Source organism: Sus scrofa, chromosome 5 (genome assembly GCF_000003025.6).
Source record: "Sus scrofa isolate TJ Tabasco breed Duroc chromosome 5, Sscrofa11.1, whole genome shotgun sequence".
In the NCBI taxonomy this organism is placed as follows: Eukaryota; Metazoa; Chordata; class Mammalia; order Artiodactyla; family Suidae; genus Sus; species Sus scrofa.
The window spans coordinates 101,115,228-101,136,428 of record NC_010447.5 but is presented as its reverse complement, the minus strand read 5'-3'; the positions used below and the strand labels follow the sequence as shown (position 1 = coordinate 101,136,428).

Here is a 21,201-nt window from a genome sequence, read left to right as displayed (position 1 = left end):
TATGTTTTAAAGAAAATAAAGGGCAATGAGTTTACAACAAATATTGAATCCAGAAAAATACAGCAAAAAGGATAAAAGAAATTAGGAGTTATGAGAACCTGGTAGCCACGGAAAAGTAAATTTTTAAGCACTTAAAATTAGTTTATATTAAATCAGAAGAAATGGCAAAATCTGAGTTCTCCTCTTTTTTAATGAATGTATGTTTAGGCGTAAACATTCTTCTGGTGAGTGTAAACGCATTATGTCATTTCAGGTCCACGTGGATTCTGCTGCTGTGCCTTTACCCTTTGCAAAGCAAGACCTGTCCATAGAGGATTCTGGCTCAATGTACGTGATTGCTACTCCGGCCGGACTAATGGTGAAGTGGGCTCACCTCACGGGGATTGTAGACATTCATTTCGGCTCTCAGTTTAACCTGTCATCCCACACAGAAGGCCTTTGTGGTGAGCACTGCTTTTCAATCTCTCTTTCTTCCTCTGGTTTTCATTCACATTGCACTGTTTCGGCCCCTCTTGCTCCATTTCTCGGGCTGGAGAAGTGGTGTTCGCTTTCAGTTCCGCGTGTTCCCAAGTCAATACGGAAGGAAGCAGTGTCTTTCCATGAATGGGCTGAGAGGCAAGAAGGAACAGGGTATTTTATGGAAATGTTTGCTTACCGCTATTACCACAATACCGTTTGTATTCCTACTAGCTCATCTTTATTAAACATTAAAGAAGTATTAAACATTTTTTTTTGGTCTTTTTTGCCATTTCTTTGGGCCACTCCCATGGCATATGGAGGTTCCCAGGCTAGGGGTGGAATTGGAGCTGCAGCCGCCGGTCTACACCAGAGCCACAGCAACGTGGGATCCGAGCCGCGTCTGCAACCTACACCACAGCTCACGGCAATGCCAGATCCTTACCCACTGAGCAAGGGCAGGGATTGAACCCATAACCTCATGGTTCCTAGTTGGATTCGTTAACCACTGAGCCACAATGGGAACTCCTGAAGTATTAAACATTTTACATATTTTAACTCATTTAATTCTAGCAGTAACCCTAATAAGTAGGCACCAGCGTTCATTTATAAGTGATAAAAATGAGGCATAGAATGATAAAGACTTAGCTTTGTTTCTTTTTTTTTTTTTTTTTTTAAGTTTGCAATCAAAGAATACTTGGTGAAGTCCCATCTTGGCAGTTACATACAGGGAACAAAATGTTCTGAATATTAGTCCCAGTTTTATTATAAAGTGTTATGCCTAAATGTACTTTTACATTTAATATCACAATATATTACATACTTAGGTTTAATATCACAATATATTACATAGATACTTAGTTATAAGCCAAAGGAAACAAATTAGAAATATCTCTAGGTACATAAGAAAATAAAAAGAACAGTACTGGCTTTGGTGTCTGTCAGAAAGTTAAACAGAGCTATCCCCTTCAGAAATATTTAACTAAACATCAGTTTTCTTGACTTTCAAATGGGAATAACCATAAACTGCCTTCAAGATTGTTGTTAGAATTGAATGTGAAAGTTAATGTAAAACACTTAATGCATTGCTCAATACAGTCACTAAATTTTAGTTTAGTACAAATATGTCCATTTTAAGCTCACTAAGTATTAATTGAGTAAAAGTTTGTGCATCAGCTTCTGCATGTCTGACACTACGCATGGTGCTGGCAACTCAAAACAAATAGACCAAGTCCTTGCTCTCAACAAATTACACAAAATACCCAAATTTCTGCTTGAAAAAAGTCAACTACTTGGTTGAAATTTTGGCTAAAATGGCTTCAGTGTCCTTGCCTGTTTAGACCATGCTCAACTAAACATAGCACAGATTTCTGCGGAGGCTTAGGGTTATCAGTGTGGAACTAGGCATTATCATGGTATTGGGTATACGTAATAACTCAGTAGATATTAATTGAGCAGTCACCCAGAGACCTTGGGAATGTATATTTTCTCTTCTGATTTATCACCTATGATTTGTTTGACTTCCATGTTTGTTTTTTTGCTCCTTCAGTGTCAGCTCATGCTTTTACGGAGACAGTCTGCTAACTGGATTCTTACCTAATGCTTATAGTAAAGGGCTAGGTCACACCTTTTTGCTAACAGGGGTCACCCCTGAACTTCATGACCTCTGCAGTGGGAGAGGGCCAGCTGTTGAAGGCAAAGCCGGCTGCTGGCCGACAGAGTCGTAGTGGACAAGAGTGTGACCTCCCCCCAGACCAGAACGGGAGCTCCGTTCTGCATGGAGCTCTGCGGTCTGCGGGAGAGGTGGCTGGAGTCGCAAGGAAAACCTATTTTTACCAGCCATTGCCTTTCCCCAGAAGAGTTTAGACAGAAAATATAGCTGCTTTACAGTGTGGTCCACTTAGCGTGAGTTCTGTTGTTGTTTTGTTTTGTTTTTGCGCTGTAGCAGTCTCCTGCATAGGTCTAAGTGTAGGGCAACTCCAGCAGCAGAACTTTATTGAGCTTGATGTAACTACTTGAGATTAAGATTTGATACCTAAAAAGGTTTAAAAAATCTTTCATTGCTAGAAGCCTTGGGAATTAAGAAAAATTTGTCGTAAAGTAGGGTATGATTCAGATAAGGTATGGTCAGCTCTGATGTTTGTACTTTCCTTGGCTTTGCCTCTAATAGATAAAAAGCAAGCTCTCTTCTCAGTCTGACTTCCCTCAAGGAAGCCAGAGGCTATAGCAGGTCGTAGCATCACAGTCATAAATAGCCCATGTCACCCCAAGGGGGAGGGATTGTTCATGCCCCAGAATTCCCAGGTCAAATTCTGAGCTTAACAAGGTTGTCCTAACTTTGAACAAATCTCTGTGTCTCAGTGACTGCCACGAGCTGACTGGTTTCTGCCTGGATTACCTGTAATGGTTGTTACTGAAAGGGAGTAAGAAATACTTTGATGCCAGTCAGGTCCCTCTGCTGGAGTGGTGTCATGCTCTAGGTAGTGGGCAGAGATAGTTTTGAAAGGAAAAGTTAATGTTTTCAGACAGGATTTTCCTGGAGGAATGGACGCCAAAGGTCCAGTCTTCCAGGGAACACCTTGACAGATTTAAGAACGAGTTCTTAAATTAGGAGACAGTGGTAATAAAAGAGTGTAGGGACAGAATCAATCTCTTCCTTCTAATTCTATGATCTTTTCAGAAAGCTTGGCGTCTCCGACCATGATTTTGTTCTTATCTGGTTAAGACCATTCCACACTATTTTATCCAAGAATCAGCTACACAATTAAAAAAAAGAAAATCCGTCAATGTTAAAGACAAGACGTCAACTTGGAACCTGATTCCATAAATGATCTATTCCTTTTAAATACATTATTAAGATGATTTTATTTCTCCTGCCTGTATTTGGTTTAAGTGAATTTTTTTCTTCCACATGTCACACATCTCTTAAGGCATTTGCAACGAAGATCCAGATGATGACCTAAGGATGCAAAATGGCACAATCATTACGAATATGGAAGACATAGAATTATTTATTGAGAGCTGGGAAATTGAGAAATCCTTCAAAGTAACCACGAGAAGGCCCGTTAGAAATTGCACTGAGCACGACTGCAGTCACTGCATCGAGTTACTAAATAGGAAAGCTTTCATCCCATGCCATGATAAAGTAAGTTGGAAGCAACCATCGCTAAGAACTGTCATGTTAGACATGTTGAGGGGAAAAGCCAGTGTATTCTTGTTCTTGCCGTGATGTTCTCCTACTGGAAACAGTTTATCCCTAGACCTTCTGCCACTTTGCTTCGGGATTCAAAATAATGTATTGTTTATAGACTTACAGAACAGGAAAGATAATTATCTATTTTCTCTCCATGTTTGTTTTTCTGAACTATAGCTACAGTTTTCAAGAAAAATGAAATTTCATGCTATGAATAAATGCTTCTAGGAGAAAGAGATCAATGCCGCTTAACCCAGTCTAGAAACCACGACTGGGAGACTTTGATCAATTTCTGGCTGCTGTAGTATATACTTGTAATAGAACCTGTCACATATTGAATGTAATTGTTCTGTACTGGTTTCTAACTTTCTGACTTCAGGTAGCTAGTAGCTGTTTTAAATATTTGAATAAGAAGATCTGTTGTTAGAGACAAAAGACAGAAAAATATAGCATTTCAGGAATCGTTAAATGAAAAGTCCGTGAGCATCCAGTAGTAGGCACTCTGTTAAACTCGTGTTACAAAGCCAAGTTCAGATCTCTCCTTGCTCCCCAGGAGTCTGGAAGGCAGGCAAGCCGGTGAACAGATTTTTCCCAGTATATAGTACAGAAGTGCATAGGGGCCCAAGTTGGGAGAAGACTTCCCAGAGTTTCCGATACATGAATTATTTGGAAGAATGAGTTTTCCAGGAGAGATGAGGGAAGAAGGGAGCCGAGGCAAAGAAAACAAATCTTTGTGACTCTGATTTAACCCCTAGCCTGGGAACTTCTACAGGCCACAGGAGCAAACCTAAAAAGACCAGGGGAAAAAAAAAAAAAAAAAAAAAAACCTTAAAGGAAACCCTATGGTAAGAGCAAGGTTGCTAGAAAGGGCCACGTTAGGCAAACGTTGAGGCGGCTAGTGCAACACTTTGGGAAGCAGAGTGTCTGGGAAGTAGAGCGAGGGAATTGTCAGGGCAGAGGGAGTTTGCCCTGAAGGACCCTCCGTGCTGGGCCACCTGCTGTCGACTCTGCAGCTCTCGGCCGCCTGTGAGTGCTCTGAGGGAAACGGCAGAGGATACGAAGTCATGGGACCTCTCTGGCGCTTCAGTTTCAATTAGAGATTTGCAGGCACATACGTTTTAAATATTTACATTTTTAAATGCATGCATATAAAAATGAAAAAAATAGCAAATACTTTTTAACTCATTTCAGCATAACAGCGTTCAAAAGTTCCATTTCTGACTGGGAACTTCGACGTTTGATTAAATTAGGGAACGTCCAGCCTGACGATTCAAGGCCTAGCGAGGCCACACAGTGTACACCATTTAGCCTGTAACCGTCCCAGCTTTCCCATAGGATCTTGCCAGTGAGTTTGATGACGAAAGAAGGGCATGCTCGTCCTTCAGTTTCCCCACTTCTCCTCTTCATTCTCATTTGCAAATCCCCACACAGCAGACAGGTTGTCTTTTGAAAATGGAAGCAGGATTAGATTGTTTCTTTACCTAAAATCCTTCGGGGTCTTTCACTGCCTCTTAGACCATATTCTAAACTTCTATTCAGGGCTCCTCGGGTCCTCTCTGCTTTGTCCCGCCTACTTTTCCAGCTCCTTCTTGCGCTACACTCTTATTGCTGGCTAAGGGCCAGGCGTTCCAGCCTCCTTTAAACTCTTTCACGATTTCAAGGTTTTTCCTGTGAATAAGCTTTTATGCCTGCAGTGCCCCAAGCTGGAACACTTCCCTCCTCTGCTCTGTTTTAGCATGGTGACAAAGGCTTTAGCTATGAGATCCACAGGAATAGGACAGGCCTGTTTTATTTACCTTTACATTCCTCATGTATAATACAGTGACTGATATGCAGTTAGGTGCTCAGCAAATTATGGGAGGATGCATAATTGAATGGATGAATGGAGGTTACAGGAGAATCCGCTTTTGTGGGTTAAATAGAGAAGGGATATGATTTTTTTAAAACATTGAATAAGTTAAGTCATATGGAACTTCCAAGCCTAAAATACATGGAAAAAACTTGGAAACATGTTTTAGATCTCACAGAAGACCTGTCGAAACCAGGGATCAGGTTTGGGAATTTACCAGTATATGGAGTTTTTAAAATAACGGTAACTCCTGTTGCACGTGCTCGAGTCTGCTCTGTACACTCTCCATGTGTTAGCTCACAGCAATCTCAGCAGTAGTAGGTTGATTATTAACTCTGTTTAACTTATGAAGAAACGGAGGCAGAGAGGTACACGCCCAGGATGGTGGTAGAAGCTGCGGGAATGGGTGAGCTGAGGAGGAGCATTCGTAGTGAGTAGACGGGACCCCTCAGGGATGGAGTCTAGACAGACCCTCGGAATGAGAAGCAGGAGGAGATGACAGTGAACAGACGGAACGTCACCGCAGCGTGAGTCTCTCCAAGCCGGAGGAGAGGCTTTAAGAAATGGGGGGTGTGCCTGGCACCGCAGGCCTCCGAGGGGGTGAGGAGGTGAATACCAGTGGTCTCCGAATTTGGCAAGCAGGAGGCTCTCGATGGTCATGGTAAATATTCCACGCGTTGTGACATGGTTGGCAACCTAGGAGATTCAACAAAGGAGACGAAGCAGAAAGTAGAATCTTGGTTTTTTGTTTTTTTTTGTCTTTTTTTGTCTTTTGTTGTTGTTGTTGTTGTTGCTATTTCTTGGGCCGCTCCCACGGCATATGGAGGTTCCCAGGCCAGGGGTTGAATCAGAGCTGTAGCCACCCGCCTACGCCAGAGCCACAGCAACGCGGGATCCGAGCCGCGTCTGCAACCTACACCACAGCTCATGGCAACGCCAGATCGTTAACCCACTGAGCAAGGGCAGGGACCGAACCCGCAACCTCATGGTTCCTAGTCGGATTCGTTAACCACTGCGCCACAACGGGAACTCCAGAATCTTGGTTTTTATAGATGGAGACCTGGAAGAAGAAATGGTGGGAGATGAAAAATATTAAGTATTTTTGCCTGACACTTTGACCTGTGTTCCAGTTCCACATCTGATTCTAGAAGCTTAGTGTATTTGCTGAATAAATGAATGGAGAAAAACTCAAGTAAATGTTGTTATAAGTTAAATTATTTAGATTTCAGATATCTCTAGATAAAAATCAAACAATCTGTAGAAAAAAGTGAGTCTAACTAAATCGAGCCTTGGCAAATTATGTAAATTATTTGACAATGTTCAATATTAGTACATACTTTTTGAGAAGTATTTATAACCTCATTTAATAAGCAGTGCCATGTATCATTAAAGAAAGCTTTCGGAGCTTCCAATTTTATCCGTAGTAAATCAAAATCTTTATATATATATATATATATATATATGCAAAGATTGTGATCCCAAAATGTAATATCAGAAATAGATTTTTACTAGGTCCATATACTGTCTTTCTTTTCCATCTTTAGAAGCTAGGTTTATATAGATGAATACATACGGTATTTATTTTATCTAAAACATGTGTTTAAAAATTATAAATTCAGTGATGACATCTAATATTATGAAACTTCGAAACTCTAGGGCCGAAGAGGAACTGTAATGAATAATAATTTGCTCCCTTTTGATTCTCTAAATAGTTTTAGTCTAGCTTAGGGCCTTTAGAGAATTAAAACAATGTAACTTACCTCAAGGCACGATGTATCTCCAGGTTTCACCACAGGATTTTTGTGAAAAGATGTGGATCAATTACACCTATTTTTGGAACTATGAATGTGATGCCCTTTCTGCATACGTGGCTCTATGCAACAAGTTTGACGTTTGTATTCGGTGGAGAACACCTGATTACTGCCGTAAGTAGCACTGTTCAAGTAATATTTTCTAACAGTCAAATACCATTCCATTTTTTTTTTTTGGTATTTCTTCCTTTGTTGTTCATTGAAAAATCATTTTGGAGGAGTAAAATGAATGTCAATGTAACCTGTAGTTCAAGCTCAGTTCTCCCACTTAAACGACTTCTGTTTTCATTCTGGTCTAAATTTAAAGGGAGGTGGTCAAGGAAGCAGAGAAGGAAGGCCCTGAGCTCCCCTCCTCCAACAGATACACCAAAATCACATTTATTTACAGGGAAGCCAACTCCAAGAAAGACCTGAAGACTAGCAGAAAAGATTTTTCCTGTCCTAAAGAAGGAACAACAGCAAGATGGTTAGGAGGGTGGTGATGCTGTGTAGCTGGGACACGTACTCCTTGGTCAGTGACCCACAATCGGGACACGTACTCCTTGGTCAGTGACCCACAAACGGGACACGTACTCCTTGGTCAGTGACCCACAAACGGGACACGTACTCCTTGTCAGTGACCCACAAACGGGAGGTGTATCACAATTACCGATCTTTCCTGAGAAGGGAGGAACCTGAGCTCCATGTCGACTCCCCCAGCCTACAAGTGCTGCATGAGGAAGACGCGTCCCAGCAGTTCTCCCTTTGAAACCCAGCGGGGCTTATATTTAGGAGAGCTGGAGGGCCGTGGGAAACAGCTACTCTGCTCTTGAAGAGTGTGCACAAAGTCTCCCACGCTCCACTTGGCGGAGCAGAGGAAATAGTTTGAAGGGACCCTGGGTCAGAACCCCTTGCTGATCTTGGAGAGCCTTCTGGAGAGGCAGGAGGCAACTAGACTCTTGTTGGTTGTGAAGACACTGGCCATAGGCATTTTTGGGAGCCCATTCTACTGTGATAACACTGGCACTGGCAAAGCCCATTTTGGAATCCTCTCTCTAGCCTGTTAGTTCCAGGGGGCTTATCTGCCCTTCGGTGGCCCTGCACTGGCCCGTAGTCCTCCAGGCTGTGCAGAGAGCCATGCAGAATCCCTTCCCTACCCTGCAGTGGCCCCCAGCCACTGTGGCCAAGTAAACTGGGCCAAGGGCCAGCCCTGCCAAGGAGTGCACCCACAGTAGTTGGACCTGCCACAACAGAAGGGTGCACACAGCCTGCATAGGAGGTTGATCCTAGAGCATATACCTCTGGTGACTGGGGAGAGTGCGCCCTGCTGAAAAAAAAACAACAGAAAAAGACATCAAAGAAAAGAAAACTACAGGCCAGTATCGCTGATTAACATAGATATAAAAGTTATCCACAAAACATTAGCAAACTGAATTCAACAAAACATTCAAAGAATCATACACCACAGTCAAGTGGGATTTACCCCAGGGATGCCAAGGATGGTTCAGTATCTACAAACCCATCAGTGTGATAAGCCACATTACCAAACTGAAGAATAAAAAAATCATCTCAATAGGTGCAAAAACATTTCTTACAAAATTCCACATCCGCTTATTACAAAAATCTCTCAACAAAGTGAGTATAGAGGGAACATATTACACTAAAGACCATGTGTGAGAAAGCAACAGCCAACATCATGCTCAACAGTGAAAAGCTAAAAGCATTTCCTCTAAGGTCAGGAGTAAAACAAGGACACCCACTCTTACCACTTTTATTCAGCGTAGCATCAGAAGTCCAAGACACAGCAGTTAGATAAGAAAAAGAAATTAAAGGTACCCAGATTGGAAAGGAACAAGTAAAACTGTCACAGTTCATAGATTACACAATGCTGTTCACAGATCACATAATACTAAACAGAAAATTCTAAAGACACCACCAAAATAGATTATAGCTAATAAATGAATTCAGTAAAGTTACAGGGTACAAAATTAATATACAGAAATCTGTACACAAATGACATACTAGCAAAAAGAGAAATTAAGAAAACAAGTCCATTTACATATTGCATCAAAAATAATAAATACAGAAGAATAAATCTAACCAAATGAAGTAAAAGATTTTTACTTGGAAAACTCTAAGACATTGACGAAGGAACCTGAGGATGACCAAAACAAGTGGAAGCATACCATGTTCATGCTCATGACTGAAAAAAATTACCATTGTTAAAATTATCATTACCAAAAATTACCTGGAGAGTCAATGGTATCCCTGTCAAAATACCAAAGGAATTTTTTACAGAACTAGAACAAATAATTTAAAAATTTGTTCAGTAGCTCAAAACACCCCCAAATAGCCAAAGTAATCTTGAGAAAGAAAAAAGGAAAAGGAGTAACTTCATCATAGTTGACTTCATAGTACAGGTATCACCCTCCCTGATCTCAAACTACATTTCAAAGCTATGATAGTCAAAACAGTATGCTACTGGCACAAAAGAAGGCACAAAGAATGGAACAGAATAAAGAGCCCAGAAATAAGCCCACACTTATATGGTCAATTAATCTATGACAGAGGAAGCAAGACGTACAATAGGGAGAAAGATAGCCTCTTCAATAAACGGTTTTTGTAAAACTGGATAACTACATGCAAAAGAGTAACTACTTTCTCACGCCAGACACAAAAACACACTCATAATGGACAGAAGGCGTAAACGTAAGACCTGAATACATAAAACTCCTAGGAGAAAACACAGATGATGTTCCTTTTGACATGAGTCTTAGCAATAGTTTTCGAATATGCCTCCTCAGGCAAGGGGAACAAAAGCAAACATAAATAAATGGGACTGCATTAAACGAAACTGTTTCTGCACAGTAAAGGAAACTATCAGCAAAATGGAAACTATCAACAAAATGGAAACTATCAACTAGCGAATGGATAAGATGTTTGCAAACTCTATGTCTGCTAGGGGGTTAATGTCAAAAATATGCAAAACACTCACACAACTCAACATCAGAAAACAAAAAACCCAATTAAAAATGTGCAGAGGATATGAATAGACATTTTTCCAAAGAAGGCATACTCGTGACCAGCAGACACGTGAAAAGGTGCCCAATATCACTAATCATCGGGCGACCTTAAATTAAAAGCACAGTGAGATATCACCTCACACCTGTCAATGTCTGTCACCAAAAAGACAAAGGAGTTCCTGTTGTGGCTCAGTGGTTAGTGAACCCAACTAGCATCCATGAGGATGCGGGTTTGATCCCTGGTCTTGCTCAGTCAGTTAAGGATCCGGCATTGCCATGAACTGTGGTGTAGGTCACGGACACGGCTTGGATCAAACGTTGCTGTGGCATAGGCCAGCAGCTGCAGCTCTGATTGGACCCCCAGCCTGGGAACCTCCATATGTTGCAGGTGCAGCCCTAAAAAGACCAAAAAAAAAAAAAAGACAAAAAAGGAAAATAGTATGGAATTTTCTCAAAAAAATTAGAAATAGAAGTACCATATGGTCCATAAGTTTCACACCTGAATATTTACCTGAAGAGAACAGAAACACTAACTCAAAAGGAATATGCAACCCCGTCTTCATTGTAGAGTTATTTACATAGCCATAAAATGGAAGCAACCTAAGTGCCATCAGTAGAAGAATGGATAAAGAAGATATGGTGCACATTATATAGCCATAAAAAATAAAATATGGCTATTTGCAACAACATAGATGCATTTAGAGGGAATTAGGCTAAGTGAAAGAAGTGAGACAAAGACAGACACATGACCTCCCTTATACATGGAATCTAAACAAACAAATCAAAACAAAACCAGACTCATAGATAAGAGAGAACACATGACTGGTTGCTGGCGGAAGGGGTGAAATGGGTGATGGGAATTAAGAAGTACAAACCTCCAGTTATAAAGTAAGTAAACCTCAGTGATTCGTATTCCAGCATAAGGAATATAGTCAATAATATTGTAATAACTTTGTATGTGGACAGTTGGTTGCTAGATTAACACCTAGGCTTTTTTCATACACATTTTATTAAACATTTCACCAATCCTGGGCACATTTTATAGAAACTATATTTTTTTATTTTATGGAAATATACTGGATTTATAGTGTGTGTGGTTATACATACTCACACATTCACATTCTTTTCCATGATTATCACAGTGTATTGGAGGTGGTTCCCCGCGCTGTGCACATAGGGTGTTGGAGGTGGTTCCCCGCGCTGTGCACGTAGGGTGTTGGAGGTGGTTCCCCGCGCTGTGCACGTAGGGTGTTGGAGGTGGTTCCCCGCGCTGTGCACGTAGGGTGTTGGAGGTGGTTCCCCGCGCTGTGCACGTAGGGTGTTGGAGGTGGTTCCCCGCGCTGTGCACGTAGGGTGTTGGAGGTGGTTCCCCGCGCTGTGCACGTAGGGTGTTGGAGGTCGGTCCCCGCGCTGTGCAGCAGGACCTTGTTGTTTACCCATCCTGCGTGTGCTCGTCGGCCTCTGCTGGTCCCAAAGGCCCAGTCCTGCTCCCTCCCTCTCCACCCCCTTGGCAATCGCTAGTCTCTTCTCTCTATGTAGAAAATATCGTCCAATAAATTAGAGTCATTCAGGGGATTAAATGGTAAAATAAATTCAATAGAAGAGCTACTAAAATACTCAAGCAAAAGTTTTCATCCCTCCCCAAAGAAGAATAAAATGCATAGTGAAAGAATAGTATGTCAGAAACACTAGATTGCACTTCAGAAATAAAAGCAGCTTCTGGTGCCTGTCCTATGCCTTTCTGCTCCTTGCCCCTCCAAGGGAATCACTATTTAAGAGCTGGGTTGCTTGATTCACTGGCAACAGAGGGCCTCTTCAGTTTTCCTGGAGTCCATGAAATTGCTCTCCACTGGGATTTTACCAGTTTACACTCTGTCTCCCAGCTGAGTGTTTATTTTTTAACAGTATCCCTTTTTATGATCACTGAAAATCAAGAATTTTTCTGAAACATCATTTAGAAACTGCTTAGTTTCTTTTGACAGTGAGGGATTAAGCCTAAACACACAGAATTTTTCTTTTTTATGACTTCGTTGGGTTGCATACTTAGAACATTTTCTGTTATTTATTCTCAGTAGACTGTTCTATCTCCTTCCACTGTGTAGACAAGTAACTTCCTCATAGTTGACTTCATGCTTAGGCAACTACATTCGGGCTGCCTGTTGGTCATACGTATTAGATAAAAATCCGTTGAACTTTTCCTGCTGTAGCATAGTACTAGCAGAACACCTAAAAGATGCTCAGAAATACCTGTTGATTGTTTGTGTCTGATTTATGGTTACACAGTAAATGAAAAATGGATGTCGAAGAGACTGAAAATGTGCTAAATGAATTTTAAGAAAGAAAACTGATGTCTGCCTTTTACTAGAACACAAGGGGGTCACTTTTATCATTAGCAAAAATTCCTGTATTTTTTCATAGCTCTGAGTTGCCCTGAGGGGAAAGAATATCAACCCTGTGTGCAGCCTTGTGAAGCAAGGACATGTCTGAACAGATGGTTCTATGGATACTCTTCGTGTCTGAAATTAAGGGAAGACTGTGTGTGCAAAAATGGGACGATTCTTCACAGGCCAGATTCAACTCGGTGCATTCCTGAGAAAGAATGTGGTAAGCAGAAAACACAAAGCAGCATCTTCGGGACCCAGCAAATAAGACTTTTTTAGATCTTAGCTGTGCTGAGAAATGCTGATTGGAGGTGGCCTACGTGTTGGAAAGGAAGTGAATATGTAGCTTGGTTTTAATATGATTTCAGTTGACCTCACCAAAGTTAGCAGCTCCAGTGGTGGTATGTTTTAATCTCTACTTCTGCCTATAAAAGCTGAGAAGGGATATTTCAAACTAAGCATGAAGGAAATACTATTTGGGCTGAATTGAAATTTCGGTGATTTCGTATATTAATGATTCGTCTATTTCTGCAAGCCTAAGGTTGCGTGTCTGTAAAGTGAAGAAAATAACAGCACTTATCCCACAAGGTTCGTGTGGGATACCTGAAATAATAGAAAGAATTTTGCAATAGTGTCTAGAGAAAAATAAGCACTCAATAAATGTCAGAAAGGGTTATTATCTGGAAGAAAACACTGAATATTTCTGCTTTCATTTTCAAATCGTTTTATTCTCACACATTGTCTCTGTGGTGGCTGCAGATGAAAAGAAGTTCAAAACTGAGAAAATTGCAGTACAGTATTTTATCAATCATAGGACTCATTGTTATAGTCAAAAGTAAAGCTAATAATTAAAGAGAAAGGCAAGTAGAAGTGAAATGCATATATAGTTCCAGAAACAAGTTTGTGTTTGCCATTGAAGAGAGTATTTATGGAAGAATTTGAGGATACACAGGCATGCTCAGATTTGTTTTTAGGGACCTTTGAGTTTGTGTTGATAGTAAATAAAATAAGTTCAGGAAAGCTGGGAATATAGTTGTCACTACATTTATCTTTATAATTTCCTAAAGAACTACTAAAGGGCCATATTTATCATTCAGTAAAACTTTCATGATAAAACTGAGTCACCAAATAATATTTTGCTTGGTTGCCTACTTTTCACGTTTAGATTTTGAAGCAAAAATGTTTTGAACTTTGATAGGACAAACCTGTTAATGTGGGGTAGAGACTGCCATATTTTAACAGTTATAAAGCAGTTTAAACTGTGTTTAAAACACAACTTTAACAGTTAATATTTTAAAAATAATTTAAATTTATGTTACTGGGTTTGTTCAAGCTAAATGAATTGTATTAACAAGACTTAAATGAATAAAACAAATAACAAATCATCTTATTTATAGAAGAGGACATGCAAATTTGCAGATAGTTGTAAAAGAGAAAGTGCTTTCCGTGAACCACATCAAAAATTTCATGAAAGGCGTTCTCTTCATGGCTCAGCGGAAACGAATCTGACCAGCATCCATGAGGACTCAGGTTCGGTCTCTGGCCTCGCTCAGTGCGTTAAGGATCCGTGTTGCCATGAGCTGTGGTGTAGGTCACAGATGCAGCTCGGATCTGGCGTGGCTGTGGCTGTGGCGTAGGCCAGTGGCCACAGCTCTGATTTGACCCCTGGCCATAGCATACCCCTCCCTGTGGTATGGGTATGGCCCTAAGAATGCATAAAAAATTACATTAAAGAAAAACATAAGCTAGTAGCTGATGAAGAAAGGAGGAAGTTGAGAAAGTGACGTGTCATCTTTGTCACTGGGCCAAGTCACGGTCTGCAAGCCAAACCTCACATCCTGGTTTATTTTAATGACCAGCGCTAAGCGATACACCGTGGTCTGTCTTTTTCAGCTTGCACGGATAGTGAAGACCGGCCTCGAACTGCTGGGGAGGTTTGGAATGGGGGCATTGACGAGTGCGCCCTGTACAGATGTTTGGAGAACAGCAGCATCATCCCCATAGAACCTGACTGTGATGAGGCGCCCTCACCAGTTTGTGAGCGAGAAGCTCAAGTCGTCCTGAGCTTTGTTGATAAGTGGACCTGCTGTTCAAAGGAAGTTTGTAGTATGTATACAGGCTGAAGCCTTACGGTTTGTTAATGCCACAAAATACCTTGATTGTGTGTGTGTGAAAAAGCAGGGTATACCTGATTCTTGGGATTAAAAAAAAGTTGCAGGTTGAAGTAGCAATGCAAGTATTGCCATAAATCACTTAACACCTTCTCAAAGCAAGTTTTGCCTCGTTATAGTTCTGTGGATTTTGCAGACAGACATGAAAAACGCTGGCTATTGTCGGTTAGTAATATTCAGAAATATGTGACAAGATAAAGAATCTGGGAATATTTGACTTATGACCATTGAGGATCACAGACAATAATAGACAAACCTCAAGTCTGCTGACTTTTCACGTGTGACGATTCTATGAGCTGAAGGGGTTAGTGGCAGCATAAAAACATGCATATTGAGACGCCTAGTTCTGCTTTGAGTTAGAACCACAGGATTTTTGTTGTGTTCAAAAGTTTTTTAATGCTTCTGTCTATTTCCAGGTTGTGACATGACCTTGTGTGAAACTGCCATTCCAACATGTACAGATAGTCAAAAATTGATCATTGGCCACAGCCCTTTTTCTTGTTGTCCACAATATCTGTGTGGTGAGTAATTAATTGGAAAAAGTAGGAGTGAGGTTTTTCTTCCTGCAGATTAGTGGATTAGATTCTCGTTCTTTGTGTCTATAAGGAAATGGTTTATTATAAAGGATTGTTTGCTCACCTGTCTTGCTAAGGATAGGTTTTTTTTTGGCCAGGTTTTTTTAAAGTATATATTTTTCTCAGTTATTAATCTTTATAATCATGAGTATCTTGATTTGCTTGTTTTATAGATGTGTAGTTTGCTGCTCAGAGAGGTTAATAACCTTTAGTAGGATCATTAAGAGAAAAGCGGCAGAGTTTACCTAGAATCAGGGTCTGTCTTATTCCAAAGCTTCAATTCTTTTTGGCTTTTCCATCTAATACTTGTTTAATGGGGCTCTGGCTAGCTGTAGGTGTGCTTCCTCACCAGGCACTTCTTTTTCCCTGTTTAAAAGGGTTGACATCATATATGTAGAAAGTCTAGTAAGGAGAAAAATGAGTAGAAAATACATTTCAGGTTTTTTTTTTTTTAAACGGTGGAGCGACAAGAATATTTTTCTCCCAAGTTAATACATTTTAAATTAGTTTGAGAATGCTCCAGGCAACCACTGTAATAATTTGTAATTTCTTTTCAAGAGACCCATATGCAGGGGACTTCCCAAAACTTCTGTAGACAGCCTCCTCCTATCCGTTAACACAAACACACACTCACATGCTTCTTAAAGTAGGTTTGAAATGCTCACTACCTATGATTTGTGAATTACTTAACTTTGCTAAACTCACGAGGAACAGTAATAATTCCTTCCCGACAGGGTTATTGAAAGTACTAAGTTCACGAGGATAAGACTGTAGACCAGAATCAGGACTTGGTGGTGATTTTTTCTCAGCGCTTCAGAGGGGACCGAGGCTCTGGGTTTCCTGTAGTAGCCTCTTGGGGTTACGTGTGAAGATAGCTTTGGCAGCAGTCCATTGGCCCATCATTCTGGTGGATGTACAAGAAACCTCTTCAGATTAGTTCGTTGTCAACGAAGGAGTTGAGCCAAAATTATTCTCCCCCCCATCCAACCACCTGGAAATCATCCTTAAGTGACTCTAGAACAGTTTGAAGCTGCATATTAGCATGACTAGTCTCAGGACCCACCAATCGCTGGTGAAAATAGAATGAAATGTAAATTCTGCGGGCCCTCTGAAACAATGAACATTTATCATTTAGGTGTGAAAATAAATAAAATAAATGCATAATTAATTCACTTAAAAATTTAATTTTTGTGGAAATATGTATTTTAAATGTGCACATATATTTTAAATATTACCTGCCATTTACTATATATTTCTGCTAAGATTTTATAACAGAAGATAGCTATATATCTATTGCTATGTCTATATCTATATATCAGTATCTCTATGAGATTAATAGAAAGTTGTATATATTTTTAAAATATATATTTACATGTATTTTATATTTTGTATGTAATATATATAAGTAACCTGTTGTTTCCTATGTGTTTGTGCTAAGATTAAGATTTTTAAAATGCGCTAATTACCACTAAATTCAAAGAGAACTGCGCCACACTCTTTCATTTATTTTCATCTCACTCTGTACACATTTCCAAATATCTCTGTGTTCGGACAGAATGTGACCCATCCAAATGCCCCGTAATTTCGATACCAGAATGCAGAGAAGACCAATTCATGATTCAAGTTCAGCAGGAAGAGCCTTGCTGTTTTTCTCCCCTCTGTGGTGAGTTTCCTGTGAGATAATTTCCTCAAAGTCGAGGAAGGGACTGGGGAAAGTGGCTTGTTTGATGTGAATTTCATGGCACTCACGGGAACCAATATTCTGCTGAGATACTCAAAAATTCAACTGAATAAGATGGTAGAAAAGAACGTACAGCATTTCAGATGATTCTTGACAGTTATTACACGTAGTGCTCTTTCCTGTTGACAACGTCTATTCATATCAGTCGACATACAATCAAGATTATATAATCAATTTTTAAAAATAAGGCTGGCACCTAGTTCTTCTTATTTTCTTGTAGCCGTGGCTCTCCTTGAAAAAACGACTAAAGGACTCCGCTAAGCAGAGTGCTTCTTTTGTGTGTGTGTGTGTGTTTAGGGCTGCAGTCACAGCAAAGGGAGGTTCCCAGGCCAGGGGGCCAGTCAGTGCTGCAGCTGTGACCTACGCCACAGCCACAGCCACGCCAGATCCTAGCCATGTCTGTGACCTACACCACAGCTCATGGCAACTCTGGATCCTTATCCGACTGAGCAAGGCCAGGGATCGAACCCGTGTCCTCATGGATGCTCGTCAGATTCGTTTCCACTGTGCCACGAAGGGAACCCCCAGAATACTTCTTTAAAACTTCATCTCCTGTGTCTCCTGTGTGAGTCTGATGATCTCAAAGAGAATGGTAGCCATGAAAGGTGCCTGGGAAGTGACTGGGTTTGGTGATATGTGTATTGTCTGATGAACTGGACTTTGAAAAAGAAAGAATTTTCTCTTTTCGGTTTCCTTGAAGAATGATCATATCAAAGACTGCTGATTGATGTAGGTTTCTGATGAACCTGTGAAGATCAATGGACGTCTTTTTGTCCCATTTAAGGTTCTTTGACTGCGAAGGGCACTAAGTGATTGATTCTGGCCAGCTTGGGCACAGACCAGCGGCTGGGCAGACTGAGGGGGATTAAGCTTTTCTGTGACCGAGATGAAGCAGAACAGTCAGGCTCTGGCAAAGAGAGAAACCAGCTTCTCCAGGTGGCAGTTACTAGTGATTGAGTCAGCAACCTCCATTTCCTGACTTGATGTCCTTCTGTTCATGATTCGAATGCTGTAGAACGAGATTCCGATTCATCTATAGTGGAGTTTTTCCTGCACAGAGACCTGGTGAGAAGGAGGCACCTTTGTTTAGAGTCACTCTAGGACGGCCTGGGCAGGACACTTCCTCGCGTTCTTTCACAGGCTTGCTCTCCAAGTTGGGAGAGGGATGCTGAAGCGATCAGAAGAGCAGGCGCCTGCTACGATGTTCCTCCATAAATTGGAGGAATCAAAAGTAGTGAATTAGAAAAACCTAAAGTCAGTCAATGGCATTTTGATCCTAGCAAGAACAGATTACTCCTGAACTCCTGATGTCCTATAATTCTGGTAAGATAGTTCTTCAGTGTCCCTGCGCTTAGGAAAGTGTAAAGCAATATCCTCAGACGGTGCCGCTGCTTTTATGACCAAATAGGGAGATTTGTTAGCGCCTTGTCTTCCTTATTTTCTGTTTTGTTAAACATAATGTATTTTATTTTGACTTTATGTGCGCAGTAATCTCAACTGATAGTTTGTGTTTTGCTCAGCTGTGACTTCTGCCTTTTTGGTTTATCTTTAGTTTGCAAACCTTGCACTCAGCCTATTCCGCTATGTGCCGATGGGGAATTTCTCACTTTGGATCTTAACACTACGCACGTCTGTTGCCCTCAGTATTACTGTGGTAAGTACACGTTAACTAACGGAAAATATCTGGGTGTGTCCGAGGTTGAAGGCCAGTGCACCTTGGTGGTACTGTTCCCTCACACCTCAGTTTAGGTCTAGCCTGTTCAATAGCCTGTTAATGTTTTCAAACATCAAAGAGCACTTCTTAGAGAATGACATTACCGCTCCAAAACAGATTAGCTGTGACGTCTCCTCCTCCTGGACTTTCTAGTGATCCAGGTGATTCTAGACCTTCTGAACTCCACTCTCTTCTTGCCCCCCTGCCATTTCTCGGGGCTCTTGACCTAATGAGTGTGTCCTAGTCTACTAATGTTGTTATACCTGCTTGTAAGTCATTTGTCTGTCCTCGCTGACACAGGGCAGTCTGGGTGGTGGGAGAGAGCTCTGGGGAGAGCTGAGTCCTCTCGAGTCCATGCACTACATCAGCAATGGCAGTCAGCTAAATGGTCGCTAGTGAAAACCAGCAATTACATGAAGTAACTTTTTACCCATGTAATTTTTCTGTTTAGTGTGTGAGCCAAACCTTTGTCCTATGCCGCTGCTCAACTGTGCAGAAGATATGAAACTTGTGAAAGAAAATGTATCTGGTCAATGTTGTCCAACATGGCATTGTGGTAACTAATTTTCGGATTTTAAAGTCTTACTGCACTGTGTTAATATGTTCTGATCAATATAAATATGTTGATTTTTGTCTTTTAGAATGTAGCTGTGAAAATCTTGTTATGCCAACTTGTAAAGTGGTAAGAACACATATTTCGATTGAATTTTAATATAATTTAAATCAGTTTATTCTTCCTTGGTCGCTTTCATTTCTGATTGCTTCTCAGTTAATGGAATTGTGCTTGTTCAGTTGTATTGAAGTAGATTAAAATAATCTGCTCTGATTGTAGGGAACAGTCAATATTTCATATTTTGCTTGAGAAGGGAAAGTGCAATACATTATTTTTTTCCACTGGTGACTGAAACTACTAGTCTTACATATAGTTAAGTTCACTGGTCTTAAAATGAATCACAATATAAAAATATATTCTCTCAATATTGAAGGGTTTCCCCAGTGATTCTTCAAGAAAGTGCACTAATAATGCAGAGTTTTAGAGGAGGAGGGAGGTAGAAACATGTATCTGTCTGTACTTTCTTAGGAGTTATCTGTGAACATGGAACCATATAGGAATTCCAAAGGTTTAATTTTTAGAAATAATAATTATGATCTGGTGTCACTTCTTCAATCATTAGGTGGAGCCTGTGGTGCTTTACAAGTCTTTTTTTTTTTCTTTAACTATTTACCTTCATGATATGCCTCTTAAACTTAAGGAAGATGATATATTCCTGGCCCTGTTTATCAAGGAAGAGATGTTTTCTCTGGCAAAGATTTTCTTTTTCTTTTCCTTCTCAAATAAGGTGTATCATTAGACACTCATTCAGATGTTCCATGTCAAAGCTATCTTCTGGGGAATAAATGAGGCATTTTTACAGTAACAGAACCTCTCGTAGGATGCCACTGTTTCATTTAAAAAGCAGGATGCCGAGTTTCAGCCCTGAGGGATAAATGATGCTAGAGAATGGCTGTACTTTCTTAACAGTGCTGTCTTAGAGACTTAAAAATTTAAGACGGTAGCTCTCAGGTTAGATGGTCTTATCGCAATGTAATAATAAAGAAGAGAGTGGGAGGAAACTTTTAGAGTCAATGGATAGGTCTATGGTGGGGTGATGCTTTCATGATATGTATTTCTCTCCAAATTTGTCAAGTTATACGCATCAATTATGTACAGATTTTTTATGTCAAATAAATTAATTAAATTAACTTTAAAAAGCATTAACCTAACAGTTACTCTCATGATGAGTTACCATCTGTGATTCGCACAACCTGTTTAAACTTTACAAATAACTTTCATAAAAATTATCTCATTGGATTATTTTGTGTATGCACCACATACATACCTACAGAAAAGAGTGGAATTATATTGTATTTTTCTGCAGTTCCTCATAACTGATATAAAAAGTTTTCTGTATTATCTCATTGCATCTTCACAAAGTAGGTGTTTTTAGCTCATTTTATAAATGAGAAAACAAAGGTCTAGAGAGAGTAAGTGATAGACTGAGATCTTCAACCCAAACCAAGGTTGGGTCGAAATACACACAAATGCTTACGCAAGACAGTTTGTTTTTAACATTCCTGCTTCTGCATGTGTTCACCTGACCCATTGTGCCCAAGTGGTTACTCTCAATGATTGCTAAATACTTATTTCAGTGTTTAAGATGATGTATTTTGCAAAATCACATTAGTTTATTCACATAGACAGTAAATGCATTTCAACCTAAACAGTCTCTGTTAGGTTTTGCAGTATTTATTAAATACCAGCTTTATG

General features: G+C 40.3%; 1 protein-coding gene across 8 annotated transcripts in view; it reads left to right on the top strand.

The window, feature by feature from the left end:
- OTOGL (otogelin like) overlaps positions 1 to 21,201 on the top strand; it is a 218,730-nt gene that overhangs the window by 181,826 nt on the left and 15,703 nt on the right. For 7 of the 8 annotated variants that reach the window (XM_013998114.2, XM_021092805.1, XM_021092804.1 and 4 more), the window contains 10 exons: positions 254 to 443; positions 3,387 to 3,601; positions 7,282 to 7,423; positions 12,730 to 12,915; positions 14,586 to 14,798; positions 15,280 to 15,384; positions 16,994 to 17,101; positions 18,732 to 18,833; positions 19,345 to 19,449; positions 19,535 to 19,575. In XM_013998114.2, the coding sequence (XP_013853568.1) occupies positions 254 to 443; positions 3,387 to 3,601; positions 7,282 to 7,423; positions 12,730 to 12,915; positions 14,586 to 14,798; positions 15,280 to 15,384; positions 16,994 to 17,101; positions 18,732 to 18,833; positions 19,345 to 19,449; positions 19,535 to 19,575 (1,407 nt within the window). The remainder of the gene's footprint in view (positions 1 to 253; positions 444 to 3,386; positions 3,602 to 7,281; positions 7,424 to 12,729; positions 12,916 to 14,585; positions 14,799 to 15,279; positions 15,385 to 16,993; positions 17,102 to 18,731; positions 18,834 to 19,344; positions 19,450 to 19,534; positions 19,576 to 21,201) is intronic. The other variant, XM_021092807.1, reaches the window with a different exon arrangement.